The sequence below is a fragment of the Hippoglossus hippoglossus genome, chromosome 1 (genome assembly GCF_009819705.1).
Source record: "Hippoglossus hippoglossus isolate fHipHip1 chromosome 1, fHipHip1.pri, whole genome shotgun sequence".
NCBI classification, from domain to species: Eukaryota; Metazoa; Chordata; class Actinopteri; order Pleuronectiformes; family Pleuronectidae; genus Hippoglossus; species Hippoglossus hippoglossus.
Window position 1 is genome coordinate 25,593,838 of NC_047151.1, and position 19,986 is coordinate 25,613,823.

The 19,986-nt window shown below is 42.2% G+C and overlaps 2 protein-coding genes and 1 long non-coding RNA gene across 3 annotated transcripts; 2 read left to right on the plus strand and 1 right to left on the minus strand.

Annotated features, from left to right (window-relative positions):
- The first annotated feature begins 1,421 nt into the window (after positions 1-1,421).
- On the plus strand, positions 1,422-2,582 carry LOC117764430 (beta-1,3-galactosyltransferase 5-like). Its single transcript, XM_034590238.1, has one exon. It carries the CDS (start codon positions 1,422-1,424, stop codon positions 2,484-2,486), a length of 1,065 nt encoding a protein of 354 aa, XP_034446129.1. The 3' UTR covers positions 2,487-2,582.
- Positions 2,583-9,724: 7,142 nt separating this feature from the next.
- On the plus strand, positions 9,725-19,986 carry LOC117762975 (beta-1,3-galactosyltransferase 2-like). The gene is made up of 2 exons (XM_034587784.1): positions 9,725-9,755; positions 19,030-19,986. Exons 1-2 carry the CDS (start codon positions 9,725-9,727, stop codon positions 19,920-19,922), a joined length of 924 nt encoding a protein of 307 aa, XP_034443675.1. The 3' UTR covers positions 19,923-19,986.
- On the minus strand, positions 17,514-18,016 carry LOC117763000. Its single transcript, XR_004614105.1, has 2 exons — positions 17,888-18,016; positions 17,514-17,796 (listed from the first exon to the last, which is right to left on the minus strand). It is a non-coding gene; the product is annotated as an uncharacterized LOC117763000 (long non-coding RNA).

Here is a 19,986-nt window from a genome sequence, read left to right on the forward strand (position 1 = left end):
GCTTACCCAACTTACCCTAACTTGTTACTGGTCGACCCGAAAATCTGGATTCCTGTGAAGAGCAAGGGCCTGCAGGGAGTCTATGTGGACTGGTGAGAAGCTTGATTTGTCTGTTCGGGGTTTTACTGTGGAACAGAGAAAACGACGCGGCGCAGAGGTCCGTTCAAGGTAAGTTAGGAAAGGTAGCGATGGTGCGTTGACTGCCCATTGGTGACCTCCGCAAATCAGAAAACTCGAGCGACTCGAGTGTTCCACTAACGAGGCGTTTTAAAAAAAGTGATATTTCATGACTTCGAACATGTGCAGTGTCTCCTGGTGTTTTCTGCTATCATTGTTGGTTAATTTGATTTACCGGTGTGCTCGTAATCTGTCGGGTGAATTGAGAATATAATTGAGTTTTAGTTGTTGTTTGCTTGGACTTTATAACTAACTGTGTAAAGTGACCCGTTTCAAGAAATGGACAGAGCCACACCAACAACTATTCTTTCCACCAATTGCACCTTTTTTTTTATAAGATTTTACATTCTCAAAAACATCAGTTACCGAAATATATATATTTTTTAATCCCAATCCTTGAGTTATTTTGTTGGTTAGTGAAAAGTTAAAAGTCCCTATCTGGTAAGTGCCATGCATTATCATTATAATAATAAAACTCATGGCCAATGACAAAATAATTAAATGTCTGATTTGTTAAATTATATGATCAGTGAAATATAAAATCAGTGTCTTGAAAATTATCTAGTGAAAGAACAATAATATCTCAACAATATGTGATGCTATTTAATACTTTGTTTATTACTTTAGATAAAATTTAATAAAGATTATTAATTATATCCAAATGAATACAGACGAGTATAGACTGAGCTTTGACAGTGTTTGTCGCCATGGTATTCACACTGAACAAGAGTGTGTGGTGAAGCAACTAGAGGATCAAAGCGGCGGCAGCAGTCACTGAAGAGCTGGTGAGACTCTTTTGTTATGGATTGTACTTGCAAATATTGGGTAATCGTTTGAGATGATCGCCACATTACAGCTTAAATGTGATGCCAGATTAAAACTAATGTTTCCATATATCCTCTTGGTCACTCTAAGGTTGCACAAAACCGATTTCAACAGGGTCTACCTGCTGAGCGAGTTTACCCCCTTAAGCTCCTGGAACATTCTATTGAGCACAAAGGCAACAATGTGAACCGTGCTGTCTTTGAGAGTCTTGGGTGACAAGTTGAGATGAAACCGTTTCTTTGGCTGAAAAACGGTTATGACACATCCTAGGAGGAAGATATGTGTGTACATGTATATTTATGTTTCCACTGACAGATGGTAGATGACTGAACTGTGAGCTGTTGTTGTTAATCTGGATTGGTATTTCTGAGAGTGCTGCTGTCGTTGGATAACACAAGTCTCTTCTCTTTGCAGTTTCAATGGAGAACGGGAGGATTCAGATAAAACACATCTTTATCTGCATCCTGGGAGTGGCAACCATCGTCTTGGTCAGTATGAACTTCGACAGGAGATTGATTCTCGGGAATTCAGTAATCAAGAGTAGCTATGCTGCTTTTAAAAGTCGAGGAACTACCCTGGCTCTAAGAATGACTCCAAGAATAACATCACCACCATCAGGAGAACCACAATGGGAGGATCCTGGGCCATATCATGTGGCCTATCCACGAAACTACAAATTCATCATAAGCAACACACCGACATGTAGGACCAGGTCTCCTTTCCTGCTCATGATGGTCCCGGTCGCGCCCAGTGATGTGGCGGCTCGGGACGCCATCAGAAAGACATGGGGAAGTGAGAAAGTGGTTCAGGGTGAGGTGGTGGGGACGCTCTTCTTAGTGGGCCTGCCTGGAGGAGCTGATGCTGGGCAGCAGCAAGAGAAACTCAGTCAGGAGAATCATCGGCACCGCGACCTGATCCAGAGCGACTTCCAGGACAGCTACCGCAATCTGACCATCAAGACCATGGTCATGCTGGAGTGGCTGGCTGCTCACTGCACCAACGCTTCTTACGTCATGAAGATTGACTCGGACATGTTGGTCCATGTCCCCAACTTGGTCAAACTGTTGGTGGATCCCGGCACGGCCAAACAAAACTACATGACAGGTTTGGTGTGGTGGCACAGCCCAGTTTTGAGAGACCCATTTAATAAGTTCTACCTCCCGAGAGACGTTATCGCTGAGCCGGAGTTCCCCCCCTATCCTCTGGGCATGGCCTACGTCATGTCCCTGGACCTTCCCTGGAAGATCCTGCAAGTCTCTCCTCGGATTAAACCGCTCTTCATTGAAGACGCCTACCTGGGGATGTGTCTGAAGCACCTGGGCATTTCCCCCACCGACCCCCCGGAAAACACCATGTTTATCGTCGACCCCGTGCATCCTCTGAGCAGCTGCAGCCTCTCAAAGGTCATCGCCGTGACAACGACGAGCATCGCACAGATGAAGAGTTACTGGGAGACGAGCAAAGGACCAGGCGCTAAATGCTGAGCTTCAGATCATGTTTGTTTGAACTGAAAGTAGTTTCTTGTGGGCGGTGGTGGGGCGACTTCATCTCATATTTAGTCTGGGGGGGGAAACCAAGAGTGGAGGATTTATTCAGTTTTTGCAGAAGTTGAACATAAAAATGTTTGTATAAAATAAATGTAATGCTTTGAAACCACAATATTTGTGTAATCGAATGTTTTTCTCAAACAGCTGACAGTTCGAAGCTGTACTACTTCATGATCCTGAACCGAGTCTCTGTCTGAAACATGATTTCATCCACATGAAGAGAAGTTGAAAAAAATGAGCTGTTTTGGTTATAGACGTGTTTGGAGTAACCAACTTGTGGATTCAATCATCTCGTGTTTTCGGGGAAAGGATCCTCAGACGATTCTCAGACAGTCCAGAGAATCTCTTGACATTCTCTAGAGGGGGTGTAACTGCAGAGAAGGTCTGGACCCAGTTCTGCAGCAAGAGTAGCCTACTAATGATTGGAGAAATCTGTCTGTTTGTCTTTCATTTGTGTTGCTGCGAGTCTGCAACAGACTGTATAAAGATGGACGACATGATGATTCCTCAAAAGTGAAGCCACCGCGTCTCCATCGCTGTTTGGCCGCTGGCTGCAGTGGCGGTCATAAACCCTGCCTCCTCCATGTTAGTGGATTGGACTTGGACCAAAAAATGAATAATCAAAGTACAAAAAAAAATCAAATAGATTTTTCTCTGGTTAATGTCATTTATTCTTATCTGATTTTATTCCAGCAAGCTTAGTCTTAATTACTCATCTGGTTATTATAAAAATGGGGTGAAATGTCAACTTTAGTATCTTAACAGATTTTGGCTTCATTTCTGGATGGAGACGTGTCGACCACATTTATTTACAGTCTATGGTTTGTAACTAGAAACTATTTAATCCCATCAGGCTATTTTTCATCACCCAGTTGCTAGTTTATTTTGAAATGTTGCCGCTCATGCCACTTAAGAATTTGAAGGTGCAATAAAATGGACGTTGTTCATAAAATCTTTGACGTCATATTTGGAAAATGTATGTTGCAATTTATAAAGTTAGCAGTGGAGTTTTGTTCCTGCCTCTGCAATCAACCCTCTGCACTGCTGTAGTTGCTCCTTTTGTCCACAAGAGGGGAGAATAACACCAGGTAAAATCTACAGGCATTAACACAAACGGCATTAGATTATGAATGAGTATTGAATAATAATCATACTGGCTTTGATGTATTTACATCTTTACTGTACATTTAAGTTTTTTCAACATTTAAGTTGATAATATTCCCAAACTGTCAGAATTAAACATGTTTACAGCCTGATTTGGTCTCAACGGCTAATTTACCCCTTCATGACCTCTGTATGGGCCTAAAATGATGCATAATGAAGGGGCGTGGCCTCTGTAGCGTTACCTGGGTGCTGTCCGCGGATGCCGTGGCCACAACGCTATGAACTGTGGGTAATTGTCAAAGTCTTTAGAAATGCTGTGTGTGTGTGTGTGTGTGTGTGTGTGTGTGTGTGTGTGTGTGTGTGTGTGTGTGTGTGTGTGTGTGTGTGTGTGTGTGTGTGTGTGTGTGTGTGTGTGTGTGTGTGTGTGTGTGTGTGTGTGTGTGTGTGTGTGTGTGTGTGTGTGTGTGTGTGTGTGTGTGTGTGTGTGTGTGTGTGTGTGTGGAGTTTTCACAGTGGGAAAGTTGTTTTCAGACATGAACTCCGGAGGATGTCGGCACGACGGGGTCTGGACTTTCTCCGGAGTTTTTCCTTTTTCACACATGAACGACGCAGTAGGAGATTCTCCGCTCACAGACGTTCACAACGCAGAAATCTCCAGAGCGGATGTGACGTGTAAATTCTTCCTCCTGATATATTTCTACTCTTTCCTTCAGTTTTGCGTCTCCTGCTGTTTTCTTGCATGGGCCCTTTTGGATATTTCTCAGGGGGGCGCTGGAAGGAGAAGGTATCAGGAGATTATCCGGAGTACAGTGCAGGTCTGAAAGCAGCTACTGACATATTGGGCACCAACGTCAGCGTCTGTGAGTCCTTGGCGGTGAACAGTGGGTCTCGGCCTTGAGGACCGTGACCTTCCCTTGGTCTCTTCCTCTCTCCAGCTGTCTGCGATCTGTTCTCCCTCCGTCAGATAGGGAGGATCCTCCAGTCAAAGGCCCTGCTCGCCCTCTTGCTGCTGACGGCATAAATCACACACATGTTGAAAACCCAAACCCTGGCTCCACACATCATTCATTGTTGTGCTGCCATCTAACGCCAGAGATCCCGCTCAGTGTCTGGGACCACGACATAAATCACTGCTGGCTCTCACCCACTGTGCAGCAAAGTACCAGGTTACATCTGGCAAGTAACTATCTTTTTCTTGTGTGTGTGAATCCTGTTAATGATGCAGTGAAGCGGGTGCTTCATGGACAGTCTGGAGTTTTGCACTTTGTCTCGGGAACAAGATTTACAGTCATTACCTGAAGCAGCAAGTCGGAGCAGGATGACTCGTTTGTGTTGAGACACATCGTCACTTCCTGTCTGCGCCCACCAGACACTCACACACACGCACACACTGCAGAGGAATTAGCTTATCTCCTTTTCTATCTCCTAGCAGGTTGGGTTGGACTAATGTTTATATTTATATTATTTAGGTGTGAGACAGATTTGAATAACAATGAGAAAGACCGAAAGAAAGTAGGAAAGAAAATGAATGTCTTGAAAATATGTAAATCCTAAATGTAATATAACTTGAGTCCTGGTCATGAGGTCCAGTTGAAATCTGTTTAAAGTACAACACAGATACTTTGAAAATGTAAACCCCATCCCCCTCTCACCCGTCATGTGCCGCTCCGCGGACCGATATAATTTACGCGAGGTGAGTCGCTACGTTTAAAAGGACAACAAATTACTTACTTAAATAACACGATACTTACTTGAACATAAAGAACAAAATAAACCCAACCCAAATAATAAATGAAACAATCTGCATAACCTACCAGGTTTAGCAGTCAGTTACATTATATGTTGTGTATGTTCCAGCAAAGACTGGTTCTTACAGTTTATTCTGTGTTCAGCAGGTGGAAGCACCACCGATTTCAGACAGAACCGATGTACTGGGCTCTGGGTTTGTACCCTCATGGTTAAATGCACATATTGTAAGTCACTTTGGATAAAAGCATCAGCTAAATGAAATGTAATGTACTGAAAGAAATAAAACATTGTACAAATAGATAAAATGTCTTTCTACCTCATCTGTAATATTCAAGGTGATAATCTCCCACAGAGCTGTTGATAACAGTCCACATCAAGTCTCTCCACTTCTCTGTGTGAAAACATAATTATATAATAAATATGAGAACTGTTTACAACAGTGGTGTGTGGAGATTATAATCTTATCTAAACTGTCTAATTCACTGTAAATTCCATAACAGGCTAAATAAACGAGATGGTAATAGTAATGGTGGTTATACCAGCCTGTATCAGAACATTTGTGAAACATATAGTTACTATCACATGCAACTTACACATGTAGCGTATTGATATTAACTTATTAACTTATTAAAATCAAGTCACAACCAAACACACGACTCTGTAGTAGTGTAGTTAATTTGCTTCAATCTGTTCACTACACGTGTTAAATAAACGGTACCTTTTAATAACAATTACATATTAAAAACCACGCCCGCAGAGGAGTAGCAACTAGGAGGAGTCAGCACCGGTAAGCTGGCGCCGGGTGAACGCCCACTGCGAGCCTCATTTCCGCTCTTCAGAAACTAACGGCTGTCGTCACGGACTCTGCGTTTCTCCTGGTCCGTAAACAGCGGTCGGTTGGACTCGTCACGCCAGACAACGCTGTAGGTTGCGTGTAGCGCCATCGCAAACGGGTAAGAGCTGTGTGTCTAAGAAGATGTTCGGAGTTCAGTTAACGTGATCACCAGGTAATCTCCACCTGGGGCGATTAAGTGATCTTCATTGACTGCTGTTCGCCACGAGTTGGAGTTTTAAACCACATCTTCTGTTTAATTCACGTGTTGTATGTTTTTCTTCCGAACTTTATTCCCCCCATTCTTGATTTATGATGGATTCAAGATGATTGTTATTTGGGTTCTAATTAGAGAAATATTGCCTTGCCAATGGTTTTTGATTTTATGTGAAATTTCACTTCCCATCTGCCCACAAGCCGTTTCTGTGGTTTGAGGTTAGGTAGGTGATGGCATTCTCTGCGCCGCAGATCAGCTGTGTGTCGGTTGTCTGTTTTTCACACGCGCTGTGTGTCGGTTACTGGCGGTGGAGTTGCCGGTTTATCTCCTGCATTTCCTCCAAGAACAAGTTGGTTTATGCACTGAAGTTAATGTCAGGACTCGACGGTATGAAGATGCGTATCTTCCGGTCTGTCGATAACAATCAGAGCCCCGTTAGAACGAATGAGTGGATTCAGAAGGTGACACGCTGGAGGGCTTTTACTTTGAAACGGGTTCTGAAAAAAGTGTTGTAACTACATTTGTGTCTCAGACCGATACACGTTGTGGTTCACAGCAGAATAAACAGAGAAAATGATCTTTCACCTGAGTTTTAATGTTTATCCGGAATTATGTCACAAACAAATGGTTGCAACACTTCCTGAATGCCTTTTCAAAACTGTGTAGTACTGGTATTTATTTGTGTACAAGGGACTTCTTTCATAGAAGGAAAAGTCAAATTTATGGCCACATTCAAATCAAAGCCTTTATGTAAAAACATTGTCCTGCAGTAGCAGCTCCTCTGCAGAACATGCACGCTGTACATTGTGCATTGTAAATATGAATTGATATTAATTTGAATATTTTTGCATTGAATAGAAAAAGTTGCACAACTGCCCTGTGTATATTTATTTCTTGTACATTCAGCCTTTAACAGAAATTGCAAAAAAATAATAAGTATGACTCTCCTGACTTTTTTTGTTTTTTTTTGGAAGATATCAGGGTGGTAGATCTCGTCTTATGTTTGGAATTAAAAAGTGATCTTGGCCTCGAAACACTTAGTTAGTAAAAGCCTTGCCAAATTAAATAAATGTTCTCCAAAGAATTTATAAAAGCTCCCTCCCTCTAACGTGTGTGTGTAACCACCAACACTTCCTTTCATTGTTTTATCATGTTTATATATTATCCAGTACTTGTTGTATTTCAGCTCAGCTGTTTGTCACATTCATGGATAGGATATCTCGTTGCATTCAAGGTCTTCTGAAGTGTCTGGTTTGATAAATAATTCAGAAAAATTGGTTTTTATGTTTACATTTGTAGAATTGTTTATATTTGGTTGTATTTTAGATTTATTTATAGTTTATGATAAAGTTGATGGTTAAGCTGTAGAATATTAAGCCTTAATAATTATCAAATTAACAACAACACGACTAATACAAATTTGAGGTGTAAAATAAATGATGAGATTAAATGTGTTGATTAATCTGCTGTAACTGCTTTTGATCACTGATTTCTAATTACTTTCTCAATTATCATATTATATATATATATATATATATATATATATATATATATATATATATATATATATATATATATATATATAAATAAAAAAATAAATAAATAAAAAAAAAAAAAAAAAAAAAAAATATATATATATACACACACACACACGAAAAAAAAAAAAGAGTTCTAGAAACTTTAGACACTGATTTAGTAAATAAACTGGTATATTTCGTTACTGGTCGACCCGAAAGTCTGGATTCCTGTGAAGGGCAAGGGCCTGCAGGGAGTCTATGTGGACTGGTGAGAAGCTTGATTTGTCTGTTCGGGGTTTTACTGTGGAACAGAGAAAACGACGCGGCGCAGAGGTCCGTTCAAGGTAAGTTAGGAAAGGTAGCGATGGTGCGTTGACTGCCCATTGGTGACCTCCGCAAATCAGAAAACTCAGCGACTCGAGTGTTCCACTAACGAGGCGTTTAAAAAAAAGTGATATTTCATGACTTCGAACATGTGCAGTGTCTCCTGGTGTTTTCTGCTATCATTGTTGGTTAATTTGATTTACCGGTGTGCTCGTAATCTGTCGGGTGAATTGAGAATATAATTGAGTTTTAGTTGTTGTTTGCTTGGACTTTATAACTAACTGTGTAAAGTGACCCGTTTCAAGAAATGGTCAGAGCCACACCAACAACTATTCTTTCCACCAATTGCACCTTTTTTTTATAAGATTTTACATTCTCAAAAACATCAGTTACCGAAATATATATATTTTTTAATCCCAATCCTTGAGTTATTTTGTTGGTTAGTGAAAAGTTAAAAGTCCCTATCTGGTAAGTGCCATGCATTATCATTATAATAATAAAACTCATGGCCAATGACAAAATAATTAAATGTCTGATTTGTTAAATTATATGATCAGTGAAATATAAAATCAGTGTCTTGAAAATTATCTAGTGAAAGAACAATAATATCTCAACAATATGTGATGCTATTTAATACTTTGTTTATTACTTTAGATAAAATTTAATAAAGATTATTAATTATATCCAAATGAATACAGACGAGTATAGACTGAGCTTTGACAGTGTTTGTCGCCATGGTATTCACACTGAACAAGAGTGTGTGGTGAAGCAACTAGAGGATCAAAGCGGCGGCAGCAGTCACTGAAGAGCTGGTGAGACTCTTTTGTTATGGATTGTACTTGCAAATATTGGGTAATCGTTTGAGATGATCGCCACATTACAGCTTAAATGTGATGCCAGATTAAAACTAATGTTTCCATATATCCTCTTGGTCACTCTAAGGTTGCACAAAACCAATTTCAACAGGGTCTACCTGCTGAGCGAGTTTACCCCCTTAAGCTCCTGGAACATTCTATTGAGCACAAAGGCAACAATGTGAACCGTGCTGTCTTTGAGAGTCTTGGGTGACAAGTTGAGATGAAACCGTTTCTTTGGCTGAAGAACGGTTATGACACATCCTAGGAGGAAGATATGTGTGTACATGTATATTTATGTTTCCACTGACAGATGGTAGATGACTGAGCTGTTGTTGTTAATCTGGATTGGTATTTCTGAGAGTGCTGCTGTCGTTGGATAACACAAGTCTCTTCTCTTTGCAGTTTCAATGGAGAACGGGAGGATTCAGATAAAACACATCTTTATCTGCATCATGGGAGTGGCAACCATCGTCTTGGTCAGTATGAACTTCGACAGGAGATTGATTCTCGGGAATTCAGTAATCAAGAGTAGCTATGCTGCTTTTAAAAGTCGAGGAACTACCCTGGCTCTAAGAATGACTCCAAGAATAACATCACCACCATCAGGAGAACCACAATGGGAGGATCCTGGGCCATATCATGTGGCCTATCCACGAAACTACAAATTCATCATAAGCAACACACCGACATGTAGGACCAGGTCTCCTTTCCTGCTCATGATGGTCCCGGTCGCGCCCAGTGATGTGGCGGCTCGGGACGCCATCAGAAAGACATGGGGAAGTGAGACAGTGGTTCAGGGTGAGGTGGTGGGGACGCTCTTCTTAGTGGGCCTGCCTGGAGGAGCTGATGCTGGGCAGCAGCAAGAGAAACTCAGTCAGGAGAATGATCTGCACCGCGACCTGATCCAGAGCGACTTCCAGGACAGCTACCGCAATCTGACCATCAAGACCATGGTCATGCTGGAGTGGCTGGCTGCTCACTGCACCAACGCTTCTTACGTCATGAAGATTGACTCGGACATGTTGGTCCATGTCCCCAACTTGGTCAAACTGTTGGTGGATCCCGGCACGGCCAAACAAAACTACATGACAGGTTTGGTGTGGTGGCACAGCCCAGTTTTGAGAGACCCATTTAATAAGTTCTACCTCCCGAGAGACGTTATCGCTGAGCCGGAGTTCCCCCCCTATCCTCTGGGCATGGCCTACGTCATGTCCCTGGACCTTCCCTGGAAGATCCTGCAAGTCTCTCCTCGGATTAAACCGCTCTTCATTGAAGACGCCTACCTGGGGATGTGTCTGAAGCACCTGGGCATTTCCCCCACCGACCCCCCGGAAAACACCATGTTTATCGTCGACCCCGTGCATCCTCTGAGCAGCTGCAGCCTCTCAAAGGTCATCGCCGTGACAACGACGAGCATCGCACAGATGAAGAGTTACTGGGAGACGAGCAAAGGACCAGACGCTAAATGCTGAGCTTCAGATCATGTTTGTTTGAACTGAAAGTAGTTTCTTGTGGGCGGTGGTGGGGCGACTTCATTTCATATTTAGTCTGGGGGGGAAACCAAGAGTGGAGGATTTATTCAGTTTTTGCAGAAGTTGAACATAAAAATGTTTGTATAAAATAAATGTAATGCTTTGAAACCACAATATTTGTGTAATCGAATGTTTTTCTCAAACAGCTGACAGTTCGAAGCTGTACTACTTCATATCATGATCCTGAACCGAGTCTCTGTCTGAAACATGATTTCATCCACATGAAGAGAAGTTGAAAAAAATGAGCTGTTTTGGTTATAGACGTGTTTGGAGTAACCAACTTGTGGATTCAATCATCTCGTGTTTTCGGGGAAAGGATCCTCAGACGATTCTCAGACAGTCCAGAGAATCTCTTGACATTCTCTAGAGGGGGTGTAACTGCAGAGAAGGTCTGGACCCAGTTCTGCAGCAAGAGTAGCCTACTAATGATTGGAGAAATCTGTCTGTTTGTCTTTCATTTGTGTTGCTGCGAGTCTGCAACAGACTGTATAAAGATGGACGACATGATGATTCCTCAAAAGTGACGCCACCGCGTCTCCATCGCTGTTTGGCCGCTGGCTGCAGTGGCGGTCATAAACCCTGCCTCCTCCATGTTAGTGGATTGGACTTGGACCAAAATATGAATAATCAAAGTACAAAAAAAAATCAAATAGATTTTTCTCTGGTTAATGTCATTTATTCTTATCTGATTTTATTCCAGCAAGCTTAGTCTTAATTACTCATCTGGTTATTATAAAAATGGGGTGAAATGTCAACTTTAGTATCTTAACAGATTTTGGCTTCATTTCTGGATGGAGACGTGTCGACCACGTTTATTTACAGTCTATGGTTTGTAACTAGAAACTATTTAATCCCATCAGGCTATTTTTCATCACCCAGTTGCTAGTTTATTTTTGAAATGTTGCCGCTCATGCCACTTAAGAATTTGAAGGTGCAATAAAATGGACACTGTTCATAAAATCTTTGACGTCATATTTGGAAAATGTATGTTGCAATTTATAAAGTTAGCAGTGGAGTTTTGTTCCTGCTTCTGCAATCAACCCTCTGCACTGCTGTAGTTGCTCCTTTTGTCCACAAGAGGGCAGAATAACACCAGGTAAAATCTACAGGCATTAACACAAACGGCATTAGATTATGAATGAGTATTGAATAATAATCATACTGGCTTTGATGTATTTACATCTTTCCTGTACATTTAAGTTTTTACAACATTTAAGTTGATAATATTCCCAAACTGTCAGAATTAAACATGTTTACAGCCTGATTTGGTCTCAACGGCTAAGTTACCACTTCATGACCTCTGTATGGGCCTAAAATGATGCATAATGAAGGGGCGTGGCCTCTGTAGCGTTACCTGGGTGCTGTGCGCGGATGCCGTGGCCACAACGCTATGAACTGTGGGTAATTGTCTTTGTCAAAGTCTTTAGAAATGCCAATTTAAGGCGTGTGTGTGTGTGTGTGTGTGTGTGTGTGTAAGTGTAAAGGGAGTTTTCACAGTGGGAAAGTTGTTTTCAGACATGAACTCCGGAGGATGTCGGCACGATGGGGTCTGGACTTTCTCCGGAGTTTTTCCTTTTTCACACATGAACGACGCAGCAGGAGATTCTCCGCTCACAGACGTTCACAATGCAGAAATCTCCAGAGTGGATGTGACGTGTAAATTCTTCCTCCTGATATATTTCTACTCTCTTTCCTTCAGTTTTGCGTCTCCTGCTGTTTTCTTGCATGGGCCCTTTTGGATATTTGTCAGGGGGGCGCTGGAAGGAGAAGGTATCAGGAGATTATCCGGAGTACAGTGCAGGTCTGAAAGCAGCTACTGACATATTGGGCACCAACCTCAGCGTCTGTGAGTCCTTGGCGGTGAACAGTGGGTCTCGGCCTTGAGGACCGTGACCTTCCCTTGGTCTCTTCCTCTCTCCAGCTGTCTGCGATCTGTTCTCCCTCCGTCAGATAGGGAGGATCCTCCAGTCAAAGGCCCTGCTCGCCCTCTTGCTGCTGACGGCATAAATCACACACATGTTGAAAACCCAAACCCTGGCTCCACACATCATTCATTGTTGTGCTGCCATCTAACGCCAGAGATCCCGCTCAGTGTCTGGGACCACGACATAAATCACTGCTGGCTCTCACCCACTGTGCAGCAACGTACCAGGTTACATCTGGCAAGTAACTATCTTTTTCTTGTGTGTGTGAATCCTGTTAATGATGCAGTGAAGCGGGTGCTTCATGGACAGTCTGGAGTTTTGCACTTTGTCTCGGGAACAAGATTTACAGTCATTACCTGAAGCAGCAAGTCGGAGCAGGATGACTCGTTTGTGTTCAGACACATCGTCACTTCCTGTCTGCGCCCACCAGACACTCTCACACACACACACACTGCAGAGGAATTAGCTTATCTCCTTTTCTATCTCCTAGCAGGTTGGGTTGGACTAATGTTTATATTTATATTATTTAGGTGTGAGACAGATTTGAATAACAATGAGAAAGACCGAAAGAAAGTAGGAAAGAAAATGAATGTCTTGAAAATATGTAAATCCTAAATGTAATATAACTTGAGTCCTGGTCATGAGGTCCAGTTGAAATCTGTTTAAAGTACAACACAGATACTTTGAAAATGTAAACCCCATCCCCCTCTCACCCGTCATGTGCCGCTCCGCGGACCGATATAATTTACGCGAGGTGAGTCGCTACGTTTAAAAGGACAACAAATTACTAACTTAAATAACACGATACTTACTTGAACATAAAGAACAAAATAAACCCAACCCAAATAATAAATGAAACAATCTGCATAACCTACCAGGTTTAGCAGTCAGTTACATTATATGTTGTGTATGTTCCAGCAAAGACTGGTTCTTACAGTTTATTCTGTGTTCAGCAGGTGGAAGCACCACCGATTTCAGACAGAACCGATGTACTGGGCTCTGGGTTTGTACCCTCATGGTTAAATGCACATATTGTAAGTCACTTTGGATAAAAGCATCAGCTAAATGAAATGTAATGTACTGAAAGAAATAAAACATTGTACAAATAGATAAAATGTCTTTCTACCTCATCTGTAATATTCAAGGTGATAATCTCCCACAGAGCTGTTGATAACAGTCCACATCAAGTCTCTCCACTTCTCTGTGTGAAAACATAATTATATAATAAATATGAGAACTGTTTACAACAGTGGTGTGTGGAGATTATAATCTTATCTAAACTGTCTAATTCACTGTAAATTCCATAACAGGCTAAATAAACGAGATGGTAATAGTAATGGTGGTTATACCAGCCTGTATCAGAACATTTGTGAAACATATAGTTACTATCACATGCAACTTACACATGTAGCGTATTGATATTAACTTATTAACTTATTAAAATCAAGTCACAACCAAACACACGACTCTGTAGTAGTGTAGTTAATTTGCTTCAATCTGTTCACTACACGTGTTAAATAAACGGTACCTTTTAATAACAATTACATATTAAAAACCACGCCCGCAGAGGAGTAGCAACTAGGAGGAGTCAGCACCGGTAAGCGGTCGCCGGGTGAACGCCCACTGCGAGCCTCATTTCCGCTCTTCAGAAACTAACGGCTGTCGTCACGGACTCTGCGTTTCTCCTGGTCCGTAAACAGCGGTCGGTTGGACTCGTCACGCCAGACAACGCTGTAGGTTGCGTGTAGCGCCATCGCAAACGGGTAAGAGCTGTGTGTCTAAGAAGATGTTCGGAGTTCAGTTAACGTGATCACCAGGTAATCTCCACCTGGGGCGCTTAAGTGATCTTCATTGACTGCTGTTCGCCACGAGTTGGAGTTTTAAACCACATCTTCTGTTTAATTCACGTGTTGTATGTTTTTCTTCCGAACTTTATTCCCCCCATTCTTGATTTATGATGGATTCAAGATGATTGTTATTTGGGTTCTAATTAGAGAAATATTGCCTTGCCAATGGTTTTTGATTTTATGTGAAATTTCACTTCCCATCTGCCCACAAGCCGTTTCTGTGGTTTGAGGTTAGGTAGGTGATGGCATTCTCTGCGCCGCAGATCAGCTGTGTGTCGGTTGTCTGTTTTTCACACGCGCTGTGTGTCGGTTACTGGCGGTGGAGTTGCCGGTTTATCTCCTGCATTTCCTCCAAGAACAAGTTGGTTTATGCACTGAAGTTAATGTCAGGACTCGACGGTATGAAGATGCGCATCTTCCGGTCTGTCGATAACAATCAGAGCCCCGTTAGAACGAATGAGTGGATTCAGAAGGTGACACACTGGAGGGCTTTTACTTTGAAACAGGTTCTGAAAAAAGTGTTGTAACTACATTTGTGTCTCAGACCGATACACGTTGTGGTTCACAGCAGAATAAACAGAGAAAATGATCTTTCACCTGAGTTTTAATGTTTATCTGAATTTATGTCACAAACAAATGGTTGCAACACTTCCTGAATGCCTTTACAAAACTGTGTAGTACTGGTATTTATTTGTGTACAAGGGACTTCTTTCATAGAAGGAAATAGTCAAATTTATGGCCACAATCAAATCAAAGCCATTATGTAAAAACATTGTCCTGCAGTAGCAGCTCCTCTGCAGAACTTGCATTGTAAATATGAATTGATATTAATTTAAATACTTTGCATTGAATAGAAAAAGTTGCACAACTGCCCTTTATGTATATTTACTTCTTGTACATTCAGCCTTTAACAGAAATTGCAAAAAAATAATAAGTATGACCCTCCTGACTGGGATTTTTGGAAGATATCAGGGTGGTAGATCTCGTCTTATGTTTGGAATTAAAGTGATCTTGGGCTCAAAGGTTGGTGACCACTGATTTAAGCTGAAGACTGCAGTAACTCTTTCGGTCTCATAGATCCATTGTTACAGTCATACCTTACGTTATTGGTTGCTGCAATACAGTGAAGTGATTCCTTCTTAAAATCAGCATGGAGCACATAATGATCAGACTTTCACTGTATCCTAGTAATGTAATGTATCCTAGTTTTGATTGTCATGTGTAAACGCCACAGAGTCACTACCAGGATGTGGCTCAAGGTGTGTGCTCTATGTAAGAGAGCACTCAGACTAGCTGTTTGTCACATTCATGGACAGGATATCTCGTTGCATTCAAGGTCTTCTGAAGTGTCTGGTTTGGGGGCATCGCAGGTCTCGCCAGATAACGTGACCTTGTATGTTCATCAGATCGTGACGTTCGGATTCCACGATACCGCTTGGAGGCCGGAGTGAAGTGGTTAAAGCTGAGTGTGTGTGTGTGTGTGTGTGTGTGAACTGCTTCTGCTGTTGTTTGCTGGGACTTTGTTTCAGGAGGATCAGTCTGATAAACTTCTTGTATAATGTGTAATAATTATTACATTTAATTTAAGCAGAGCCTGACTTATTCATTTGTTGGATGATGAAAAATGGACGCATCGGAATCTATTGTTTTTGCAGATATGAACACTTTTATTTTACAGAATAAATAATTCAGAAAAATTGTTTTTTATCTTTACATTTGTAGAATAGTTATTTATATTTGGTTGTATTTTAGATTTATTTATAGTTTATGATAAAGTACAAAATACAACAACAGGACTAATACAAATTTGAGGTGTAAAATAAATGATGAGATTAAATGTGTTGATTAATCTGCTGTAACTGCTTTTGATCACTGATTTCTAATTACTTTCTCAATTATCAGATAATACAAATATGATATCAAGACAAATGGAAAAAAAATCAGCAAATCAGTGTCTAGAAACTCTAGTGTTTTTCACTACAGGTGAGTTAATAGTAAAAGAAGAAAATAAAAATAAATCCAGGTCACCGTCTCGAGACATAATATTCACAAGACGCCACTGTCAAGGGCTGTGTCTAGAAACTCGAGACACTAAAACTAGTAATTAAACTGGTAGGTGTCTTTACTGATAAACCCGAAAGTCTGGATTCCTGTGAAGGGCAAGGGCCTGCAGGGAGTCTATGTGCACTGGCAGGAAGCTTGATCTGTCTGCTCGGGGTTTTACTGCAGAAAAAAAGGAAACGACGCGGCGCAGAGGTCCGTTCAAGGTAAGTTAGGAAAGGTAGCGATGGTGCGTTGACTGCCCATTGGTGACCTCCGCAAATCAGAAAACTCGAGCGACTCGAGTGTTCCACTAACGAGGCGTTTTTAAAAAAGTGATATTTCATGACTTCGAACATGTGCAGTGTCTCCTGGTGTTTTCTGCTATCATTGTTGGTTGATTTGATTTACCGGTGTGCTCGTAATCTCTGTCGGGTGAATTGAGAATATAATTGAGTTAGTTATGTTGTTCACTAGACGAATTTTCGTCACTACAAACCTCTGCAAACTCGCCTAATTCCTGGCAGACAGTGCCTGTTTACAGATGGCAAGTTCCGCGTTCGCCCTAGACACATACAACCAGGAACGGGTTCCGCAGTGGTGGGGGCTGGGGAAGGGGGCGTGCCGCCGTGGAGTCGCGGAGCGAAGGTGTTGTCCAATTAGCATATGAGTGGCAGCGAATCACTTGTTAGAATTTATCTCACTTCACCATTGGATGAAACCACAGACTAAAGGCACTTGTGATTGGCTGGTAGGTCTGTTGCTATTGGTCACCCTGGGTCATTATAATACACACGTGGGTAAACCCCTCCCACACAATATTAATAATAATAATAATTAATATATAGTTATTACTAATAATTTATATATATATATATATATATATTAATTAATATATATTATTAGTAAGCCATTACCAAAAGCACTGCAGTTACTGAAGACTATACATTCATTCATGTGATGCTTGATGTTATATGTTGAACATATTGTAGAGGGAAAAAAACATGAACAAGGTATATGTTGAGTCAAAGCTTTATTTACATACAGCACAAATAATGTAAAAACACAACTGGCCTAGCCAGTGAAAAACTAATCAGGTGAAGGTTGACATGTCTCTTTGCCGCCTCTGGGTCATAAGTTCTTTGTGGGACTCTGTCCGAATCTGCTCCAGTGTGTAGACGTCTGTGGTGTGTAGCTGTGAGATTCAGTGTAGCTTCCAGTCTTATTTGAAGTGTGGCACACAGGTCGGTGAGCTCCTGGCTGTGGAAGGATGGATCTATGTCATCTGTCCCGCTTCAATCAGCTGTAAACGCAATCAGCACAATTAGCACAGTTCAATGACAACATACACCTACACATGTAACTGAAAAATGATCTAATGAATCTAATCTTACCCTCTTTCTTCTCTGTCGACTCCTGAACTTCTCAATGCTGCTGCAAGAGCTGCAAGGTCCGGTTGGATGTACAGTAAGTTCCTTCATACTGGCTCTTAGTACGTCTTAGTACGTCTTAGTACAGGCAGCTGGAAAACAACATGAGTAACATGAGTATATTATTAATAATGGGAATAGCCTCGCTACATCACCGTTGGAAGATCCACAGTAAACAAACACAATTACTTACATACAATGGCGTCATTTTCCACACTGCAAATCCGGACTTGCAGCTAGAGTCTCGGCCAAATGTGCATGTGCCTCGTTGTGTGTGTGGGGGGGGCTCAGGCTGTGAAAACACAATGATGAAATGGATCAGATAAAGTAAACCTGGAGAATGTATTTTATACAGCACAGTGCGTCTCTTCTTTAATCTCACCCTTGCTCCGGTTCGTGGCGCCGGCCATTTGCCTCCGAGGTGTGAAGAGACGGGCAGTTTCCTATTAAATACCACAGGACAAAAAGTCACGTTTATGAAAAAACTTAACAAGAACAAACTCTTGAGTTGAAGCAGTTCGTACATATTTAAACATGCACTCGTTCTGCTCAAGCACTCGATGCTCTCTTCTTCATTTAGCAACTTTCTCGCTAATCCCACAGTTGTTAACACGCTATTCAGAGCTAAGAGTGTGTGTGTGTGTGTGTGTGTGTGTGTGTGTGTGTGTGTGTGTGTGTGTGTGTGTGTGTGTGTGTGTGTGTGTGTGTGTGTGTGTGTGTGTGTGTGTGTGTGTGTGTGTGTGTGTGTGTGTGTGTGTGTGTGTGTGTTTCACCGACATGGTAGGTGACTGAACTATGAGCTGCTGTTTAATCTGGATTGTTATTCCTGAGAAAGTGCTGCTGTCGTTTATTGAGACTGTAATCCGTGGCATAGTCTCAACACGTTGGATAACACGAGTCTCTTCTCTTTGCAGTTTCAATGGAGAACGGGAGGATTCAGATAAAACGCATCTTTATCTGCATCCTGGGAGTGGCGACCATCGTCTTGGTCAATATGAATTTAGACAGGAGATTGTCTCTCGGGAATTCAGAAATCAAGATCAGCTATGCTGCTTTTAAAAGTCGAGCAACTACCCTGACTCCAAGAATGACTCCTAAAATAACAACACCATCATCATCATCATCATCACCAGGAGAACCACAATGGGAGGATCCTGGGCCATATCATGTGGCCTATCCACGAAACTACAAATTCATCATAAGCAACACACCGACATGTAGGACCAGGTCTCCTTTCCTGGTCATGATGGTCCCGGTCGCACCCAGTGATGTGGCGGCTCGGGACGCCATCAGAAAGACATGGGGAAGTGAGACAGTGGTTCAGGGTGAGGTGGTGGGGACGCTCTTCTTAGTGGGCCTGCCTGGAGGAGCTGATGCTGGGCAGCAGCAAGAGAAACTCAGTCAGGAGAATGATCTGCACCGCGACCTGATCCAGAGCGACTTCCAGGACAGCTACCGCAATCTGACCATCAAGACCATGGTCATGCTGGAGTGGCTGGCTGCTCACTGCACCAACACTTCTTACGTCATGAAGATTGACTCGGACATGTTGGTCCATGTCCCCAACTTGGTCAAACTGTTGGTGGATCCCGGCACGGCCAAACAAAACTACATGACAGGTTTGGTGTGGTGGCACAGCCCAGTTTTGAGAAACCCATTTAATAAGTTCTACCTCCCGAGAGACGTTATCGCTGAGCCGGAGTTCCCCCCCTATCCTCTGGGCATGGCCTACGTCATGTCCCTGGACCTTCCCTGGAAGATCCTGCAAGTCTCTCCTCGGATTAAACCGCTCTTCATTGAAGACGCCTACCTGGGGATGTGTCTGAAGCACCTGGGCATTTCCCCCACCGACCCCCCGGAAAACACCATGTTTATCGTCGACCCCGTGCATCCTCTGAGCAGCTGCAGCCTCTCAAAGGTCATCGCCGTGACAACGACGAGCATCGCACAGATGAAGAGTTACTGGGAGACGAGCAAAGGACCAGACGCTAAATGCTGAGCTTCAGATCATGTTTGTTTGAACTGAAAGTAGTTTCTTGTGGGCGATGGTGGGGCGACTTCAT